The 19,033-nt window shown below is 36.4% G+C and overlaps 1 protein-coding gene across 3 annotated transcripts in view; it reads left to right on the forward strand.

Annotated features, from left to right (window-relative positions):
• INO80D (INO80 complex subunit D) overlaps positions 1 to 19,033 on the forward strand; it is a 76,783-nt gene that overhangs the window by 31,743 nt on the left and 26,007 nt on the right. For all 3 annotated transcript variants that reach the window (XM_020972803.2, XM_020972808.2, XM_078147471.1), the window contains exon 7: positions 17,940 to 18,164. In XM_020972803.2, coding sequence (XP_020828462.1) covers positions 17,940 to 18,164 — 225 coding nt within the window. The remainder of the gene's footprint in view (positions 1 to 17,939; positions 18,165 to 19,033) is intronic.

The raw sequence follows: 19,033 nt of genomic DNA on the forward strand, positions 1-19,033 counted from the left end.
TTTTTTAACAACTTCTCCTTCTTTTAGGTTCATATTATTTCAGATTTATGCAGTTTATGCAGATACTGGTTGTTATCTATCTGCCCTTAGGTCATTCTCCCTCCTTTCTAGTAGAGTTCTGTAACTGGTTTATGGTCTCCCTCTCTACCTCAACTCCTGCTATCATATTTGGGGACTTTGGTTTCCTCTAACACACCTTGGCCTCCCAGTTCGTCAGCCTCCTCAGCTTCAATGATTTGCGTCTTTATCCTACCTTGCCCAGTCAGCCACTAAGCATTTATTAAACATCTACCATGTGCCAGGCACCTACTGTGCCAGGTGCTGGAGATAAAAAGCCTAAAATGAAACAGTTCCTATGGTTGAGGAACTAACACACTATTGAGGAAAATGACATTTACATAAATTATACATACCATATACAAAGCACTATCCTAGGTGCTTTGCTACATACAAAAATTACAGTGTAGTTCTTACCCTGATGGAGCTTATAAATCTAATTTGGGAACTAGACAAATGAACATAAAAATACGTACTACTTTAAAGTATGTTATTAAAAATAAAACAGTGAGTATGAATTAAAATGGCTAGAGTCAGTATAGTATTCCATATGATATTGTGTCAATGTCAGCATGTCACCAATCCACATAACTAGTTAATATTCCATCCCATGAAATACAGCTTACTTTTTCTTTTTTTAAAATTAATTATTTTTATTTATCAACAATCACTTCCATATGCTTTTAAGTTGAAAATTTTTCTCCCCTCTCCTCCCCCCCAACCCTCCCCAAGACAGCGCACAATCTAATATAGGCTTTACATTTACATACCCATTAAACATGTTTTCACATTAGTGAAGTTGTAAGTAATAGAGCTTTTTCAAAAAATAACAGTCACCTACCATTGTAGCCAACTTGTTCTGGTCCATTTAAAAGAGATCACATACATATCTCAATTTTTTTAATAGAAGAAAATATGGAGTTTAATAAGTACAAAATGAATACTTTAGCTTTGTAGATGAATGCTGTCAGTTTGTTTTTTAAAAAAAGAATTCACTGAAAGGGGCTTACTCATCAATCATTTCCCAAATATGCTGAAACTAGCTTAAAACTTACTTAGTCACACATTTGAACTTACCATCTCTCATAACTGTTAGACCTCCATGATGTAAAAAGCTGAAATTCCTTTCTTGTGTCTCAATACTTTTCATCTCTCCCTCTGCCTCACTTCTTCTAAATCTATTCTCTCCCCCTGCTTTTCTTGTTTATCACCCCTACTGTGCCCTTACTTTATTCTCTGAAGCCTTGTTCCTTAGTTAACAGTGAATCAGCAAGGATTTATTAATCCTTTAATGTTGCCAAGCACTGTGCTAAGTGCTGGGAATACCAAGAGCCCCTGCCTTCAAGCAGTTTTTATTCAAATGGTGGAGACACCACCTAAATAAGTAGATATGTAAAAGAGATATATAGAAAAGCACTGGAGTGGGAGGGGGGAGAGGAAAGCCTCCTTCACAAGGTGGGACTTAAGAGCTGAGTTTTGAAGGAAGCCAAGAAAGCTAAGAGATGGAGGTAAAGAAGCAGATCATTCCAGGCATGGGGTTAGCTGGATGTCTTGTGCAGTTTTAAGTTTTAGTAGGTTAAAAGTTCACAAAGAGTTTTGAAATGCTCTGTATTTGTGCCCTTTATCTGATTCCCTTTGATCATACAATCTCTCTAATTTTCTGTCTCTATTCACTACCTTCTCTACTGTGTACAAACATGACTTAACCTTTTCCTTACTTAAAAAAAAAATCTTCCTGACCAACTTCACTTGACCATGCCAGTGCCTCAAATTATAGTTCTATGTTTCCCTTCTCTTTCATAGCCAGGTTCCTGGAAAATACCATCTAGGCTTGTTGCCTTCATTTCCTCACTTTCTAACTCCTTGCAGTCATCTTGCTGTCACCACTAGACTGAAACTGCACTCTTCAAGGTTACCAGTCTTCTCTTAATTGCTAAATCTCATGGCTTTTTTTCAGTCCTCATCTTTGAATATCTCTGCAGTTTTCTAAAGTGTTCATCACTCCCTTCTGGATATTCTCTCTTCTCTGGGTTTTTGCCACTCCACTCTTTACTGATTGTAGTCTAACCTCTTTGTTAGTATCTTTTGCTGGCTCATCTTCTATGTCTTGTTCTCTAAGCATGAGTGTATTTTGGGTATGGGTCTTCTTTTCCCTATGCATCTCACCTCCTAGGAGTTCATTAATCATTTCTATGAAGATGGTTCTGAAATCTACACATCTAGTCCTTATTTTTCTTCTTTGCAGTAGTTCTGCATTACCAACTTCTGCTAGATTTCTTCATCTGGATAACTCATATTCATCTCAAGTACATTATGTCCAAAGCAGAAGTCATTATTTTTTCCCCTAAATCTATCCCTTTTCTCATCTTTCCTGTTTCTATTGAGAATCTCACCATCCTTCCATTTTCCTAAGTTGAAAATATGCAGTTACCTTTAACTCTTCTGTCTTCCTAACCAACCACCTGCTTATACTAAGCCTTTTCAGAAAGTCTGTTCCTGCAACATATCCCATTTCTCTTCACTCTCTTCACTCACTTGGCCACTGTCCTAATTTGAGACCTTTCTTACCTCTTACCAGGACTGTTGTAATAATAGTTCATCTCTTTTCCCTTCTCCATTCCATCTTCTACATAGCTTTCAAATTGAAGCATAGGTCTGATCATGTCACTCCTCTGGTTCACTGACTCCTAATTGCCACCATGATAGAATTCTTTGGATCTTCAAAATCTGGCCAAACCTATTTTTTTTAAAGACATTTCACATTACAGCTAGGTTCCAATTAGTACAAATTAGGAATCCCACAAAGTGGTTGCATGTTTTCGAATTCATGTTATTTGAAGTTATAGTTATATAAAATATGGTAATTGATACAAACAAGCCTTACTGTTCTTACACAGCATGACTTCTCTAAATCAAACAACCACTAGTTATTAAGTGCCTAGCAGTCCCTGCCCTTAAGGACCCTCTGTTTTTTCAGGCTGTGCATTCCGTCCTGTCTCAGATCTGTGCCTGTTTACATGTTGTTGCCTTTCCTAAAATGCTTTCCCTTTTCACCTCTGCCTCTTGGATTATCTGGTTCTTGTCAAGATTCTCTTCAACTGCTGCCTTCTATATAAGTTCTTTCCTGATCTTTCCCTATTGTTAACATTCTAACCAATGCCCTCCCCATTATTTTGTATATTTTGTATCTATTTAGTATTTATTTATCAGTGGATAACTTGTCTCTACCCAGAAAAATGCTAACTCCTTGTGGGAGGGGACTGTTTTGTTCTTGTATTCCTAGCATCTCATACAATGCTTTTCTTCTTGAATAAATACAATATAAATGCTTATTAAATTGAATTCCCACTGTTACTACCCTTGTGTAGGCTAAAGATGAAAAAAAGAGAAGAAAATATAAGATAGTGGTTAAAAACTATTGACTTGGGATAGCTCAAGGAGAGAAGATGAGACTCCATGAAAACCATGTTTTTTTAAAAGCCTGAACATTATATTTCAAGAAATCATAAATGAAAACCTTTGGATATATTAGAACCAGAGGACAAAAGAAAAATAGAAAGAATCCACCCATTACCTCCTGAAAAGCACCCGAAAAGGAAAATTCCCAGGAATGTTAAAGCTAAAATCCAGAGCTTCCACATAAAAATATCCTGAATGCATATAGTTCAAGTTCCAGACAACTTTCAGGATCACACAAGATCCTGATAGCTTCTACTTAAAATGAGGGGAGATCTTGGAATACAGTATTCCAAAAGGCAAAAAATAGAGGTTTACAACCAAGAATAACTTACCTTGCAAAGCTGAGTATATTCCTACAAGGGGAAAAATGGATCTTTCATGCAATAATTCTTAGCCTGATGTCCAGAAACTTAATTTTAAAAAAAAGAATGGATCAAAAGGAATTGTACATTAAAAATCAACAATTATTGAGAGGTCATAGTTTATGCATACATACATACATCCTTGTGCAGAGGTGATGCTTATTGATCCATCAGTAGAGAATGTGCTTTGAAATGTTTTACCAGTAGTAATGATGGTGTAAATCATAGTTACTTTCTTTCCTTCTCACTGTAGTGAACAGTAGCACATGTTTATAAGACATTTAGCTAAGGTAAAGGAATCAGCCTTTACTTTTGGAAAAATTCCCTCTGAGATACTCATTTTTTAAAAAATTATTCAGTTTTCTTTTTTAGTTTTTTTTGGTTTGTTTTTAGTGAGGCAGTTGGGGTTAAGTGACTTGCCCAAGGTCACACAGCTAGTATGTGTCAAGTGTTTGGTCTAAGGCCGGATTTGAACTCAGGTTCTCCTGACTTCAGGGCTGGTACTCTATTATTTTTAGTTTTCAACATTCACTTCCATAAGATTTGGGTTTTTAATTTTCTTCCCCTACCTCTCTTTTTTTTGTTTTGTTTTTTGTTTTGGCTAGGCAGTGGGGTTAAGTGATTTGCCCAGGGTCACACAGCTAGTAAGTGTTATGTGTCTGAGGCCAGATTTGAACTCAGGTCCTCCTGAATCCAGGGGCGGTCCTCTATCCAATGCGCCACCTAGCTGCCCCCTCTCCCCCTATCTCTCTTCTCCCCTCCCCCAAGACAGCATGCAGTATGATATAGGTTCTACTTATAAATTCGTATTAAGCATATTTTCCCATTAGTTATGATGTAAAGAACAATTAAAACTAATAGGAGGAGCCACAAGAATGAAGCAATAAAACAAAATAATAAAGGAAAAGGAGAGCAAATAGTATGCTTCAATCTGTATTCAGACTCCATAGTTCTTTGTCTGAATGTGGAGAGCATTTTCCATTGTGAGTCTTTTGGAATTGTCTTAGATCCTTGTATTGTTGAGAAGAACCAAGTCTATCAAAGCCAGTCATGAGATACTCATTTTTACTGAGATAAATTCTAACTTAAGTTCTAAAAATTTTTACCTTACTTGTTCAAATAGAGCAAGTGAATATTCAAAAAGAAAAAGAATTCTAATAATGTCAGCCTCTGAAGAGTCCACCAATTACTTCAGAAGGCTAGTGAGGATTCTCTTTTCTCACCATTGCCTTGTGGAATTACATGTGAAAGGATGGTAAAGAGAAATGAACTGGGAAGTTTTCTACATTCCTTTTCTCTAGCTGTCTTCATTTACAAACATTATCTCATTTGATCCTTACAACCACCCTGGGAGATAGGTGCTGTTATTATCATCTCCATTTTACAGATGAGGAAACTGAAGTTAAGTGATTTGCCTAAGGACATAACAGCTAGTAAGCATCAGAGACTTGGTCTTCCTGACTGCAGGCCCAGTATCCTAGCTGCCCCTAAAAAAAAGCATTTATTAGTCATTTATTATGTGTCGGGTACTAGGCTAAGAGCTAGGGATACAAAGAAAGGTTAAAAAAAAAATTCTGTACCCTCAAGAAGCTCCCATGAGTTTACATAGGTTACACATGAGCTATATACAGAGCAGATAGGAAATAATCTCAGGGGCATAGGCACTAGTAACCAGAGAGATGACATATCAAAGTTATCATGAGCCTCAGTGTCTTGGAGAACGGTAGCATTCTTGATGAGTAATAGAATAGTTGAAAGAGAGGGGACAGTGAGTTCTGTTTTGGATATGTTTAGTTTGAGATGACTATGCAGCATCCAGTTTAAGATCTCCAAAGGGAGTTGGTGTTTTGAGACTGTAGTCCAAGAGAGTAAGACAAGATTTATACGTCTGGGAATCATATGCATAGAAATGATAATGGAATGAATTGGAATTAGTGATCCCACCAAGGCAGTTAGTATAAAGAAGAGAAGAGAGCTCATGCCAGAGAGTGGGAGGTGGGAGTTGGGGCTGGGATGGGATGGGGGCTGGTTGGAGGAGTTGGAGGACCTGGCTTCAAAACTCACTTTTAATGCTGACTGCCTATGCGACCTAGGGCAAGTCATATAACTTCCCCAGGACTTTGTTTCCTTGTCTGAAATATGAGGGTGTTGGGCTAGATGGCCTCTTGAAAGTATTTACAGTTCTAAATTTGTGATCTGGTGACATCTGTGGTTAGTAACATGGATGATGAACCAGCAAAGGAGACAGAGAAGGACTGGTTAGATAGGAGGAAACTGGAAGGAGTAGTCATGAGATATTCCCCCCTTATTGCTAGTATTTTTCCCTCTGAGATTATCCCAGTTTATTCTCTGTATAACTTGTTCATGTGTAAGTGTTTGCCAGTTGTCTCCCTCTTTAGACTGTGAGCTCTCTAGGAGCAGGTACTGCTTTTGTCTTTATTTATAGCCTCAGTACTTAGTACGTGGCCTGGCACCTAGTAGGTGCTTAATAAATTCTTGTTGACTTGACTATCCAGAAGAAGAGGTAGCTCTACACTGATGAATTCTACAGGAAGGTTAAAGAGGAAGAGGATTGAGGAAATGTCTTTAGATTAAAAGAACCTTGGGAAGAGGGTCTAATAGTGCCAAATCTCAGATTGCTCTATGAAGCAATAATCACCAAAATGGCTTAGTACTAGTTAAAAAATCAAGAGGTTGGTCATTAGAAAACAGTAAATACACAAAATACAGAAGCATAGCAGGAAATCCAGAGACCACAACTCACTAAGTAACAAAAACTGCTGTGAAAATTGGAAAGCAGTCTGTCTGGCAAAAATTAGGCATAGACCAAACATCTCAAACCACAGAGCAAGGTACCAACCAGCTAGGTGGTGCAGAGAATGGGATGATGGACCTGAGTCAGGAAAATCTGAGTTTAAATCTAGCCTCGGATTCTTATTAGCTTTCTGATCTCGGGTCGGTTAGCCTCACTCTGCCTCAATTTCCTCTTCTGTAAAATGGATAATAGCACCTACCTCACAGGGTTGTTGTGGTTATCAAATGAGGTACCATGGAAAGTGCTTTGCAAACCTTAGAGGTTATATAAATAGATGCTAGCTATTAAGATAAGAGTCTAAATGGGCACATAATTTATACATAAAAAAAGAAATCATAAACAAATTAGAGGAGTGAGGAAGAAGCTACCTTTTAGATCTGTGGATAAAGGAAGAGAGGATCACAGGAGATAAAATGGACAATTTTGATGAGATAAAAGTAAAATGTTTTGTGCAGACAAAACCAATGCAATTAAAATTAGAAAGGAAACAGGTGACTGTGGGGAAAAATCTTTGTAGCAAGTTTCTCTGATTGAGGTCTCATATCCAAGAGGGATATACAAGGAACTGATTCAGATTTGTATGAACAAGAGCCATTCCCCAAAATATCAAAGGATAGGTACAAGCAGTTTTCCAATGAAGAAATCCAAGGTATCAACAACCAGAGAGAAATGCTTCAAACCATTAATAATTAGAGAAGTGAAAATTGTATCAACTTCACACCAGAGTAAAGAGGCACACCAGTACACTATTGGAACTGTGAATTGGTCTGGCTGGAAAGCTCTTTGGAGCTATTCCCCCAGAGTCAGTAAACTGCATGCCCTTTGATCCAGCAATACTATTACTAGGTCTGTAACCTAAATAATTCAAAGAAAGAGGAAATTACCTATATTTATGAAAACATTTATAGGTGTTGTGTAGTGGCAAAGATCTGGAAACTAAGGGGTACTCCACATTTGGGAAATGGCCAAACAAATGGCTATGACATATGAATTTTATGGAGTATTATTGTACAGTAAGAAATGACAAAAAAGATAGGTTCACAGAGACTTTTGCATACTTTTATGAATTGATATAATGAAATGAACAAGACCGAAACAATTTATACAATAGTAAGAACATTGTAAAGACAAACAACTTTTAAAATTTAAGACCGCTAACCAAAGAAATGATCAATCACAAATGCAGAGGACTGATGATGAAGTGTGCTGCCCACCTCTTGACAAACAGATGATAGACTCAAAATCTAGAATAAGATGCCTATTTTTGGGACATGGCTAATGTCAGAATTTGTTTTGTTAACTAGGCATATTAGTTATAAAGGTTTTCTTTTTTCCATGGGTAGGGAAAGGAAGTTAAGGATCAAGGATACAGTAGCAAAATAAAAAATTTAGAGAATGAGAAGGGGGTCATTGTGGTTTTTTTTTTGATGTAAAGAAGAGAACAGATGGAAGTTCAGAAAACATTAGCCAAGTAGAATAACTTTGGAAGCTACAGGTTGAATTTATTATAGAATTTTAAAATGAACTACGTAATAGAGATCTACAGTTTGATATACCATCCCTTTTCCCTTTGTACTATGTATTTGGAAATAAATGTCCATTTTCTTTAGTGTTTAAGTTCAGAACTAAAATAATTTACTTTTAAAAGAAGAATAAAGAGATCATTGGCAACTTTGCAGAGAGCAAATTGAATTGAATAATGAGGGTTTAGGAGAAAACACAAAGAGAGGGAAGTGAGACGTTTAGTCTAGGTGGCTTTCTCTAGTTTTTTAGCTGAGAACAGCAGAGATATTGGATCAGAAGACATGGGTGTGTTTGTAGGTTGCTGGGAAGGAGCCTGTAGATAGAGAGAACCTGAAGATAAGAAAAAGGATAGTGATAATACTGGGAGCTATCAGGTAGAAAATTGAGGAGGAGATAGGATCAAAGGAGTATGAAGTGAAAGGGGTTGGTCTTGGCAAGGAAAAGGGCCTTTTTATGAAGTCTAGAGTGAAGGAGAATATAATGAGGAAAGACACCTGCATGATATAAGTTGCAGAAGGAAAAGGGAACTCTTGAGGAATGGGGGATATAAATACAAGAAAATGAGACTGTAGGATCAAAGCATACTATTTTAAAAGTTTTTTTAAATTTGTTTAGTGTTTTTTCTTTTGGTCTGTGTCTTTCACAACATGGCTAATATGGAAACATGTTTTGCATAACTGCATGTGTATATCCTGTATCAAATTGTTTACTGTCTCAGGGAGGGGAGAGTTGAGGAAGGAAAGGAGAAATCTGGAGCTCAAAATTTTTAAAAAATGAATGTTAGGGGCAGCGAGGTGGCGCAGTGAATAGAGCACTGGCCGTGGAGTCAGGAGGACCTGAGTTCAAATCCGGCCTCTGACACATAATACTTCCTACCTGTGTGATTCTGGACGAGTCAACCCCAATTGCCTCACTTAAAAAAAGTGTTAAAAATTGTCTTTACATGTAGTTGGAAAAAATATTATTTAAAAAAAGGAAATACCTGTAAAAAAGAAAAAAGGACTGTAGCTCTTAAGGAGCTTACTTTCTAATCAGAGAAGACAAAATATAAAGGAGAGGTGGGAGGGGTAGAAGGAAGGTTTGAGAAGGTAGAGAGAGAAAGCAAGAGTTGCCTGGACAGGGCTGCTAGTGATGAAGTGGAGTAGTCCTGCAAGTGAGCTAAACTGGGAGTGATGAGAATGTTTACAACAGTACTTGTGGAGAGTGGAATAGTCCATTCTGTTAGGGAGGAGTGGAATTGTTGCCATGCTTCAGTGAGGGCCCAATTCAGATTGGATAACATAAATTTATAGTGCAGAAACCAGTGCTCATGATTTCATTATTTCCTCCAGCTGTGTTCAGGAGAGTATGAATAGGAGGAAAGAAAGTGGATGGTAGGAGTAATAAAGAGTTGGGATTTGGAAAGATATGATTGGTGATAAGATATGGGGGCATGAGATTCTAGAGTAGAAGATGGTATAATTAAATTCTTTCATCAAGGGGTCAGTATAGGGAAAGGAACAAAGTCTAGTCAGTGCATAGGTGATAGCCTAGCAAAGAACTAAGAGGTAAAGGGAATGGAGGTCTTACTAAGGACAAAAAACAAGGCATAGGGAAAAATGGAATGACAAAGGATTTGATCGCATAATTATTATAATATAATATGATAAGATATGATATAATGATACATAATATGATATACAATATGATAATTATAGTATACATTTTAGAAGTTTTAGATTCTAAATTTAAAATGTGGCAGAAATTAATTTTTCTTGCATTTAAATTAATTTAACTTCATCTGCTTCTATATCTTTCTTATGTCAAAAACTTTCATTTGCTTGTTTCAGGTAAGGTAGGATAAACTTATGTTATACATATTGTTAATGATGAGTTTGAAGTATTTTTTTTTAAATATTAGAAGAACCCATTATTAAGTAGTGGTAGGTACAAGGCAAGGTTTGTAATAATTGAATTCTTCAAGAAATCAGCTTATGGAAATGATGTAGGTCTGAGTGAGTAATGCTAGAAGTAATTAAAATTAGGTTATTTGTCTATCATGTGTTTTTTATAGTTTTTCTCTGACCTAAGTTGATTATTTCTAAAAATCTGCATTCTTTGCCAACACTTTAAAATTCATTTTACATTTAATTTTCCTTATTCTTTTTATATGCTGATCCAAAGTAGAAATGTAAATGGCCATCAGTATGTAAATTTGATACTTTATGCACTTCAATTAATCACCATTTTTGCAAACCTGTAACTGATAAATTCTTAAATGACACTTACATGCCTTTGCACTCTAATCAATTAAACTCACTTATTCTTCAACTCAGCATCTTTTCTAATTTTGTTTATAATGAAAAATTGTCATATTTGCTTGATTCTAGTCGTCTGCATTTCATACCTCTAGCTAATAAATTTCCTGTAAGTCACCATGATCTAGTGAAAAAAAATATGAGTTAAATGACCTAGGTTTTCAACATGGCTCGGGCACTAATAGAAGGTAACCTTGGAAAAAGGTTTAGAACAGAAGTATAACAAGGTCAGGCAACTGAGATACAGTAAAATCACATATTAATTAAAATTGAATATGAGCTATAAGTGAGACACTTGCTTAGAGCACACAAAACTTAGAGGGATAGAAAAATATATAAAATATGCAAGTACTGTCCCAAATGTATCATGCCATTAGGACAGGAGGTTTTAGTTTTATATACTCATTTCCACAAAATTACATAGAGTGCTAACTTAAAAGGGTGAAGTGATCTGTTTAAATAGTTTTCTATACACACATATATACATATATATTATCTATTTTATGTGTGTGTGTGTGTATGCACACATATATATCACCTTATTTGACCTCAACTACCCAGTGAAATAGGTGCTATTATTATTCCCATTATGTAAATTAGATAACTGAGGCTAAGAGGGCTTAAATGACTTGCTCTGGAGTCACATAGCTAGTAAATATTGAAGCAGGTTTTGTATCTTGGTCTTCTTGATTCCAAGTCTAGTATTCTATACCTGTGCTAAAAGAAATGTTGAAAAAAAAACTCATTAGAAATGTTGACACTGATTAGATCACAGATCTACTAAAATACGCCAAAAAACAATTTTTCCTTTTTTATTGTTGCTTTTTCAAAATATATTTTTTATATCACCAACATAGCCTTGCCTCGCCATCTCTTCTTGTAACAAAGAATTAAAAAGAGGTAAAAAAATTTCAGCATAGCTAACATGTTAGATGGACAGAACATTTATTTGATGCTTATGTCAAGTCATTATACTAGGAGCTGGAGATATAAAGGCAAGCAAGTGACCAAGGCAGTTGCCTTCAAAAAGTTTATATTCTAATGGGGGACATTAAAAGAGAATAAGTTCTGCGTGTGCAACAGTGATTGGTATGGAGATGTCCTGAAAGTGTGTTGGAACTCCAGATCCTGGCAGGATGGAGTCAAAGATGGCTTAGCAGAGCCCAGGGTGGTTCTGTGGTCTCAAGGTTCAGGTGTGGAGGAAGTAGAGATGATGGTCAGGAAGATGTAGAGATAGGAAATGAAATCTGATGTTATCTGCAGTATTCTACATCTTCATTGCCCCCCAACTCTACGAGGAATGGGACTACTTGCCGTCTGATATCTCTTCCAAGCTTCAGTCTTTATAATTTTGTGGTAGTTTCCTTCCCCACTTCCTACTCCCACTCCCAGTTCTTTTCATTTATATCATTGTAATATTATTTTCTGGTTCTGTTTTACTTCACTTTGCTTTATTAGTTCACTTAAATCTTTGCATAGTTTTCTCTTTTCATTGTGTTCATCACTTCTTACAGCAATGTAGTATTGTTATATTCATATACCACACTTTGGCCATTTCTCAGTCAATGGGCACCTACTTTTGTTCCTAGTCCCTGGCTGACCGCAAAAGTGCCACGATGGATATTTTAGGACATTAACAAAAAGCCATTCTTGTGAGCTTGTTTTTCTTCACTAGTAGGTATGTATGGAACTTTTCTGTTTTTTGACATTGAGATCTCTTGAGTCAAAGAGTATGAACGTTTTAGGGTTTTTTTTTTAATTCACATAATTCTAAATTATTTTCTAGAGTGATTGGACCAATTCTCCATCCCACCAATATTCTACTACAGTGCTGTTTTGGGAATTGATTCTTCCTAATATATATTTGTGTTAATTCCCTATATATCTAAAGTATGTCTGATCTTAAGTAGAGATATTTGATTAAAAGATTCCCCCCATTTGAGTTTCCCATATTATCCTATTTGCATGTAAAAGCTTTTAAATTTGTATAATTAAAATTGTCCTTTTATCTTTTGCATTTTCTTTATCCCTTTTAAAAAAACTCTCCTAGCTAGAGCTATAAAAGATATCTCCATTTTTCTCCTTCATGTCTTTCTACTTTCTTTGCCCTATTCCTAGTTAAAGAATTTACATAAACAGATGTTTACATCAAAGCAAAGCTATTCTTGATAGCTAGACTTTTTAGGCCCAGGGGTATAAAAAGTACATTCCTAAAATTCTTTCTTGAACCTGTAGTTTCCACACACTAAGCTGTAATTATTTTAGTGGCATCTGCTCTAATAGAACACACCCACCTCCTCATAGATATTTTTACTTAGATCGGTATACTGAATATCTTCTGTTGTGTTGCAGGCAATATAAATCCTGTCTTTAAGGTATTTTTTTTAACCTTCTTGAGATAAGAGACTAGTTTTAGAAGTCATCTTGTTTTCTTTAGATGGTTAAATTGAAATAGGGTCAGTGGCCTAAAAAACTGGCTACTGTATAAACAATACTGTATTCCCAGTTCAGTTAGCAAGAATGCTTTCAACGTGATGTAGACAGCTGATTCCCTTGTAGTTAATTTCTTAGCTAAATGAGTCAATATGTAAAAGTGAAACTTGATACTCTGAATATGTGAATATTAACACTGAAAAAAATGTGGTTTGTAAAAGATTCCTCAGGAGAATGTACTTGTGATCATACTACAATATGATCCCTTCCAATGAGAATAGGAAGGCATGAACTAATTCTAAAACCTAAGGGATTTCTTGTGGTAAATCTCCAATTGTTGCAGTCTTATTTTTTTTTCCTTTGTAGTGTTTTGTATGGGAATGTTACCGTTGTCTGTATGGTATTATCTATAGAAAATTAATGTTACAATAGATCTTCAACCACTGTAGAAATTTATATTTGCAGTTTTCATCAGACTTTAGGTTTTCTAAGGGATTTTTCCTAAGCTGATTTTTTGTTTATTTGTTTATTCATTTGAAGGGTATGTCTGGATGAGTCAGCATTTCGTCAACTTTTTTTTTTAATCTCAATTTTGGGAGTATGCCGTTGTAGGGATAGCATATTTCATTTTGAATTGTAGTTGAAAAGGTAAAAACAAATCTGTTACAAAGCTCATTAGCTTTATTTAAAGGTAAAAAGCCTCTTCAGAAGTAGGATTGCAAGATGTCTCGTATGTATCCATACTTATTTTGACACTTTGATGATCTCTGATTTAATCCATGTGGAAAATTCCTCAATTCATGTAAAGTACAGCCCATTCATGCCTTCTCTTCTTACACAATTCTGTCTTTGTTTCTATAAATCCTCCATAAGCGTAGATATCCTGGCTCTCCTAGTGAGCCTCTTTTCACTTATTGAGGATGGACAGTTAACATGATCTGCCTCAGATCCTGCTCAAAGCTCTTTCAGTTAAGTAGAACCTGTCAGAGCTTGTGTTTCACTGACAGAGCCTTGCAGATCTCAAGGCTGTCTCAGCACCACTGAAAAGCTTGAGAGTCAGTACTTTTGTGCAGAAAACATCTCTATGTAGTACTTATGGTTTACATACTGATCATAGCTCTAGAGCTGCAAGGGACCTCAGCATCTTCTTGTCTCCCCTCGACACCCCTCCCACCCCCCACTGCCGTTGCTTCCCCTCATTTTTACAGGTAAGGACACTGAAATCCAGAAAGAGAAAGCATCTTGCTTGAGATCACTAAGTGGCAGCTAGGATCTGAACTGGCATTGGCCCTCCAGACCCCCAATCTGGGTTCTTTTCATTATTCTGTGCTACACCTTGGCAGACGTGGGTCACACCCAGGCTATTCACTATCTGATGTCCTTGAGTAAATCACCTTCAGGCTCTTTCCTGCCCTGTTTCTTGAGCTGTAAAATGGGAATTTGGACCAGTGAGCTTTAAAGAGCTTTCAAACGCTAGATTCTGGGATCCTATGGCAACACCTCCAAGTGCCAAGGATCTGAGCTGAGTCTAGCTTGGGCCCCCCCCCCCATCTGAGGGACCTGCAGTAAGTCGCAAATCTCTTAGTGCCCCAGTCAGCTCTCTGCAATTATACAGTATTGCTGAGTTGGTTCTCCCTTCACTGAAAAAAACTTGTGGCAGAATTTGAAAGACTTGAGGCTATTAGTTACAGTTATCTAATCACCTAAGGCCCCCTTCTAAGCTCTTTTTAAAAAAATTTTATTAATTTATTTTGATTTATCAACAATCTCTTCCACATGCTTTTGAGTTGAAAATTTTTCTCCCCCTTCCTCCCCCCAACCCTCCCCAAGACAGTGCACAATCTGATATAGGCTTTACATTTACATACCCATGAAACCTATTTTCACATTAGTGAAGTTGTAAGTAAAAATTAAAACCAATACCTCCTAAGCTCTTTATCTCTTCCCTTTTCCTCAGCCCCTAGGCAAATGTTTCTGGTCAGCCACTTCCCCCTTCTAGACTACAAGCATACTTAACTCAAGGAAATTCTCCTAACTGCATCAGTTTTGCTTTTGTTGTTAACTTTAACTTGATTTCTGCCTCTATGGAAATGTGGAGGGAAAGCATTCCATGGAATTTGCCCTGGTCTGTTGCCCTCTAGGGATAATCCAGAAATATTAAATGGCTGAGTCTAGTGCATCATATACCTGTGGTTTATTTGTTGGTGGGAAGGGGTAGGAGTGTGGTGTGATTTGTCAAGGGAATCGAATGTAAACTGAGATTTACTTAACAGTAAGTTATGTACTTACAGAAAGAAGGAAAGAATTTTGCTTTGGTAGGTTCATCACCATTTTGCAGTGCTGATTACTTTTATTTTTTCTAATTTATGAATATTAAGTGATGCTTTGCATTTTCATAATTCACAATGGAGTTTCTAAATCATTTAAAGGGAATATAACAGATAATTTTCATCATCATGTATCTTACACAGTTTACTTTTAGAATGGTGAATGTATATGTCTGCTCTTTGGCCAACTCTGTAAACACCCTCTCCAGCCAATTTTTTCCCCCTTTGCTTTTCAAATAACCTACTCCCTACTTAGTAAATCCTCCAGAGCTATGCTCATAATCCTCTCTCAGCTCAGTAAACTATATCCCTTTACTGCACTTGACTTTCCTATCCTGCCATTTACAAAATATCTATTCTTGTATCTTGTCATCTCTGCTGATAATGCCCAAATGACCAATTCTGGCCCTGACCTCTTACCCACATTCCAGCCTCTCATTTTTCCATCATCACCTTAAAATCAAAGTCCTCATCTCCTTCCTGGAAAGCCGGCTTTTCCTTCCAACTTCCATAGCCATCATTCATATCACCATTCTCTGAGTTATCCTATTTCAAGGTCATAACCTTCTTTGCTTCTTCATCTTCCATATCTAGTCAGCTATCAAATTCTGACCATTTTTCCTTCCTACTATTTCTCACATGTATTTCTTCTTTTCCATTCTCCCTGCTAATACCTGATCCAGGCTCTCATAATGTTACATTTAGATTTACTACAAAACTTCCTAATTGTTCTCTTCCTCTAGTCTCTTCCCCCTTTAGTACTGTCATACTAATATTCCTGATAGATCACTCTATCCTTTTTGCTTTCTTGTTCAAAAAACTTCACTGACTTTCCGTTGTCTTCCAGACAACTTTTAGCCCTAGTATTCAAGACCTTCCACATTTTGCCTCTTGCCCTTTTTTTCCTTTAAGCAGATTTCCCATTATCCCTCAGCATCAGCTCTGTTCCTGGCAGGTTATTCTTCTCTCTGTCCTTTGAACCAATATTGCTTATAGCATCTGGAGCTAGAAGGGATCTCTGTCCAGTTGTGTCATTTTGTAGGAGAAGAAGCTAATGACCAGAAGAGTAAGTGACCAACTTAATCAGTGGCAGAAGTGGAACTGACCACTGACCACCCATCCTGTGGTCTTCCACTGTACTGTGCTGTACCTCCTCTAAAAATGCTCATCTCCTCCACTTCATTCCTTACTCTTATTCTTCAGTAAACCATTAAGATCACTTCAGACTGCAGCAATAGGTCCTATCTTTGACTTCCTGTAACACTTATTAGTTATACCACTCTTGCTCCTTAACAGTGTGATGTATGTTTTCATATATGTGTGTATGTGTATACATACATACACATACATAAATATGTAAGTTTAAAAAATATATATGGGTATACACATACATGCATACATCCAAAAATACCTTGCTTCTCAACTAGATTGTAAGTTGCTTAAGGAAAGGAACCTTGCTTTATATTTCTTTATTGGCACCTATTGCAAATAGCAAAGTACACATTCACTATGTATTTATTGATTGAATGAAAGAATGAAGTGGATTCTTTGATTTGCCTATCTGTACTAAGTGACTGAAAGAGAAACATTTGAAAGCTTTGTCATCCTACTTTAATCAAAAAATTACTAGTAGTGTACTGTTGGTTGCACTATTTTGGGCACTGTGGTATCACAAAAGAAAGAAAATATGGTGCTTTTAGTTCTAGATGGGAAGAGAAAGCTGAATTGGAATTGCACTGGACTATGTGAGTTTTCAGAATCCTACCTGTAGTTAGAGTCATATGTCACAAAGAAGATCTTTCAAATGCTAGATTCTGGGATCTTAGGATCCTAAAGTGATATCAGTAGTTTTGTAATATGGAAGAAAGTGGAGCTAATCTATCATCTTACCAATGTGGGCAGTCCCCTTCAATGATGCAGAGCACAACTGCCCCGTGCTTTCTTAGCCTCTTGACCACATCTTCCCATAAATGCAAAAGACTTAGAAACTGAAATTGTTCCTATCCTATAGTCTTGCTCTCTCTTTTATCACAGCAGAGGTCAATTGATAGTACACAAAGACTAAGGGTCTGTCAGAATTAGGGCAGTAAAACTAGCTCAAAGATTGCTCCTTTTATATTGAGGAGGGGAGGAGTTGAATATAGCACCAAAAAAAAAAATGTCAGGCAAAAAGGTCAACTCTTTGATATTCTACTGCTAAAATTCAAAGCAGTGTTTCTGTCGTGACCTTTCTTTTGTGAAATTATGCTGAGTGCTTCCTCATAACTGTTGCTTGATTTAAAGGCATGTCTTTTACTGAGACATTTACAGTAAGTAAAGGTAAAGATATGGATTTCTTTTTTTTCCAGAAGTCCCTTGACAATTAAATATGTCGAAGATGCTATGATGTATTGGTTCAGTCTCTAATTATGATGTGCTAAGAAGGTTAAGCATTTTAAAATTCAGAAGGCATATTAAAGTGTCTGCACTGTCTGGTTCTTATGTGAAAACTGGGTTTGTTTCTATTTAGTGGATTTCTCTCAAGTCTTGCTTTGATAGATGGGTGTTAATGCACATTGTATAAGTTATGAAATTTGTTTCTCTGTTCCCCTAATTTTACTTCTGTAAAATGAATTGAAAGCTTAATAAAGTTACTTTTTTCCTTTCTTCTTCCTTATCCTTCCAGGTCAGATGATGATGATACAGATAGCAGGAGCTCCAGGGTGACCCAACTTTGCACTTACTTTCAGCAGAAATATAAGCACCTCTGCCGCCTGGAGCGGGCAGAATCTCGTCAAAAGAAATGCCGGCATACGTTTCGAAAAGCCTTGCTGCAGGCGGCCAGTAGAGAACCAGAATGTGCTGGGCAATTGATACAAGAACTCCGAAAAGCTGCATGCACTCGAACCAGGTTAGAGCAAAGATGTCATGTTCGGCTCTGTAGGAGCATTGTCGTCTCCAGCTTTGTTTTAGTTGTGAGTTTCTTACTGTGACTGAGACCCAGGGGAAGATTGAGCACCCTAATAAAAGGGGTGGTGCACAGCTCTTTATCTCAGTGGCAAAGCCAAAATAACCCTAATTACATTTCTATGTGACAAATTATGCCAGTAAATTAATGCATAACTTTAAATCAGATATACATTTTAAGGTAGTTTTCTCATTAAGTAAGCAAAATAAAAAATAAATCTCACATAAAATTTGAAATGTCACAGTCATTTTGCTATGTACTTACTGCTTATTAACAGTTGGATCATTTGTGATTAGTTATCCAATTAAAAAAATCCAAAATACTAAAAAAACATTTTTAGCCTTTGTTGTGATATGCAGAAAATAAATTAATATATTAATAATGCAGAGTATATATTAATGTCTGTTGCAAATTTATTGTCTTATAGCTAGGTAACTTTGTTCACTCTCTACAAAACTCTCCTAAGTTAAATTTTATATATAAAGCAATTCTTTGAAAATTCATCAAAAACATTGTTTTTTTTTGACTCATATAATTATTGTGCTACTTAGCAGCTTTGGTGGTCTAGTTATAAGTACATCATTTTAAAGAATATAAATAAACTTGTTTAGATATAACAACATATACAGAAAACTTTGAAACCACTTTATATAACTTGTTTTGCTTTGTAGAATTTTGTTGTGTGTATATGTGTGTGTGTGTGTGTGTGTGTGTGTGAAAGAGCTATTTGATCATGTATTTCCTTATATGTAGGCCACTGTGTACTTTTAACATACTAATTTGAATGCTTTTTAGAATTTTCAAGATTTTCC

The sequence above is a fragment of the Phascolarctos cinereus genome, unplaced genomic scaffold (assembly GCF_003287225.1).
Source record: "Phascolarctos cinereus isolate Bilbo 61053 unplaced genomic scaffold, phaCin_HiC Scaffold_7;HRSCAF=346, whole genome shotgun sequence".
Classification (NCBI taxonomy): Eukaryota; Metazoa; Chordata; class Mammalia; order Diprotodontia; family Phascolarctidae; genus Phascolarctos; species Phascolarctos cinereus.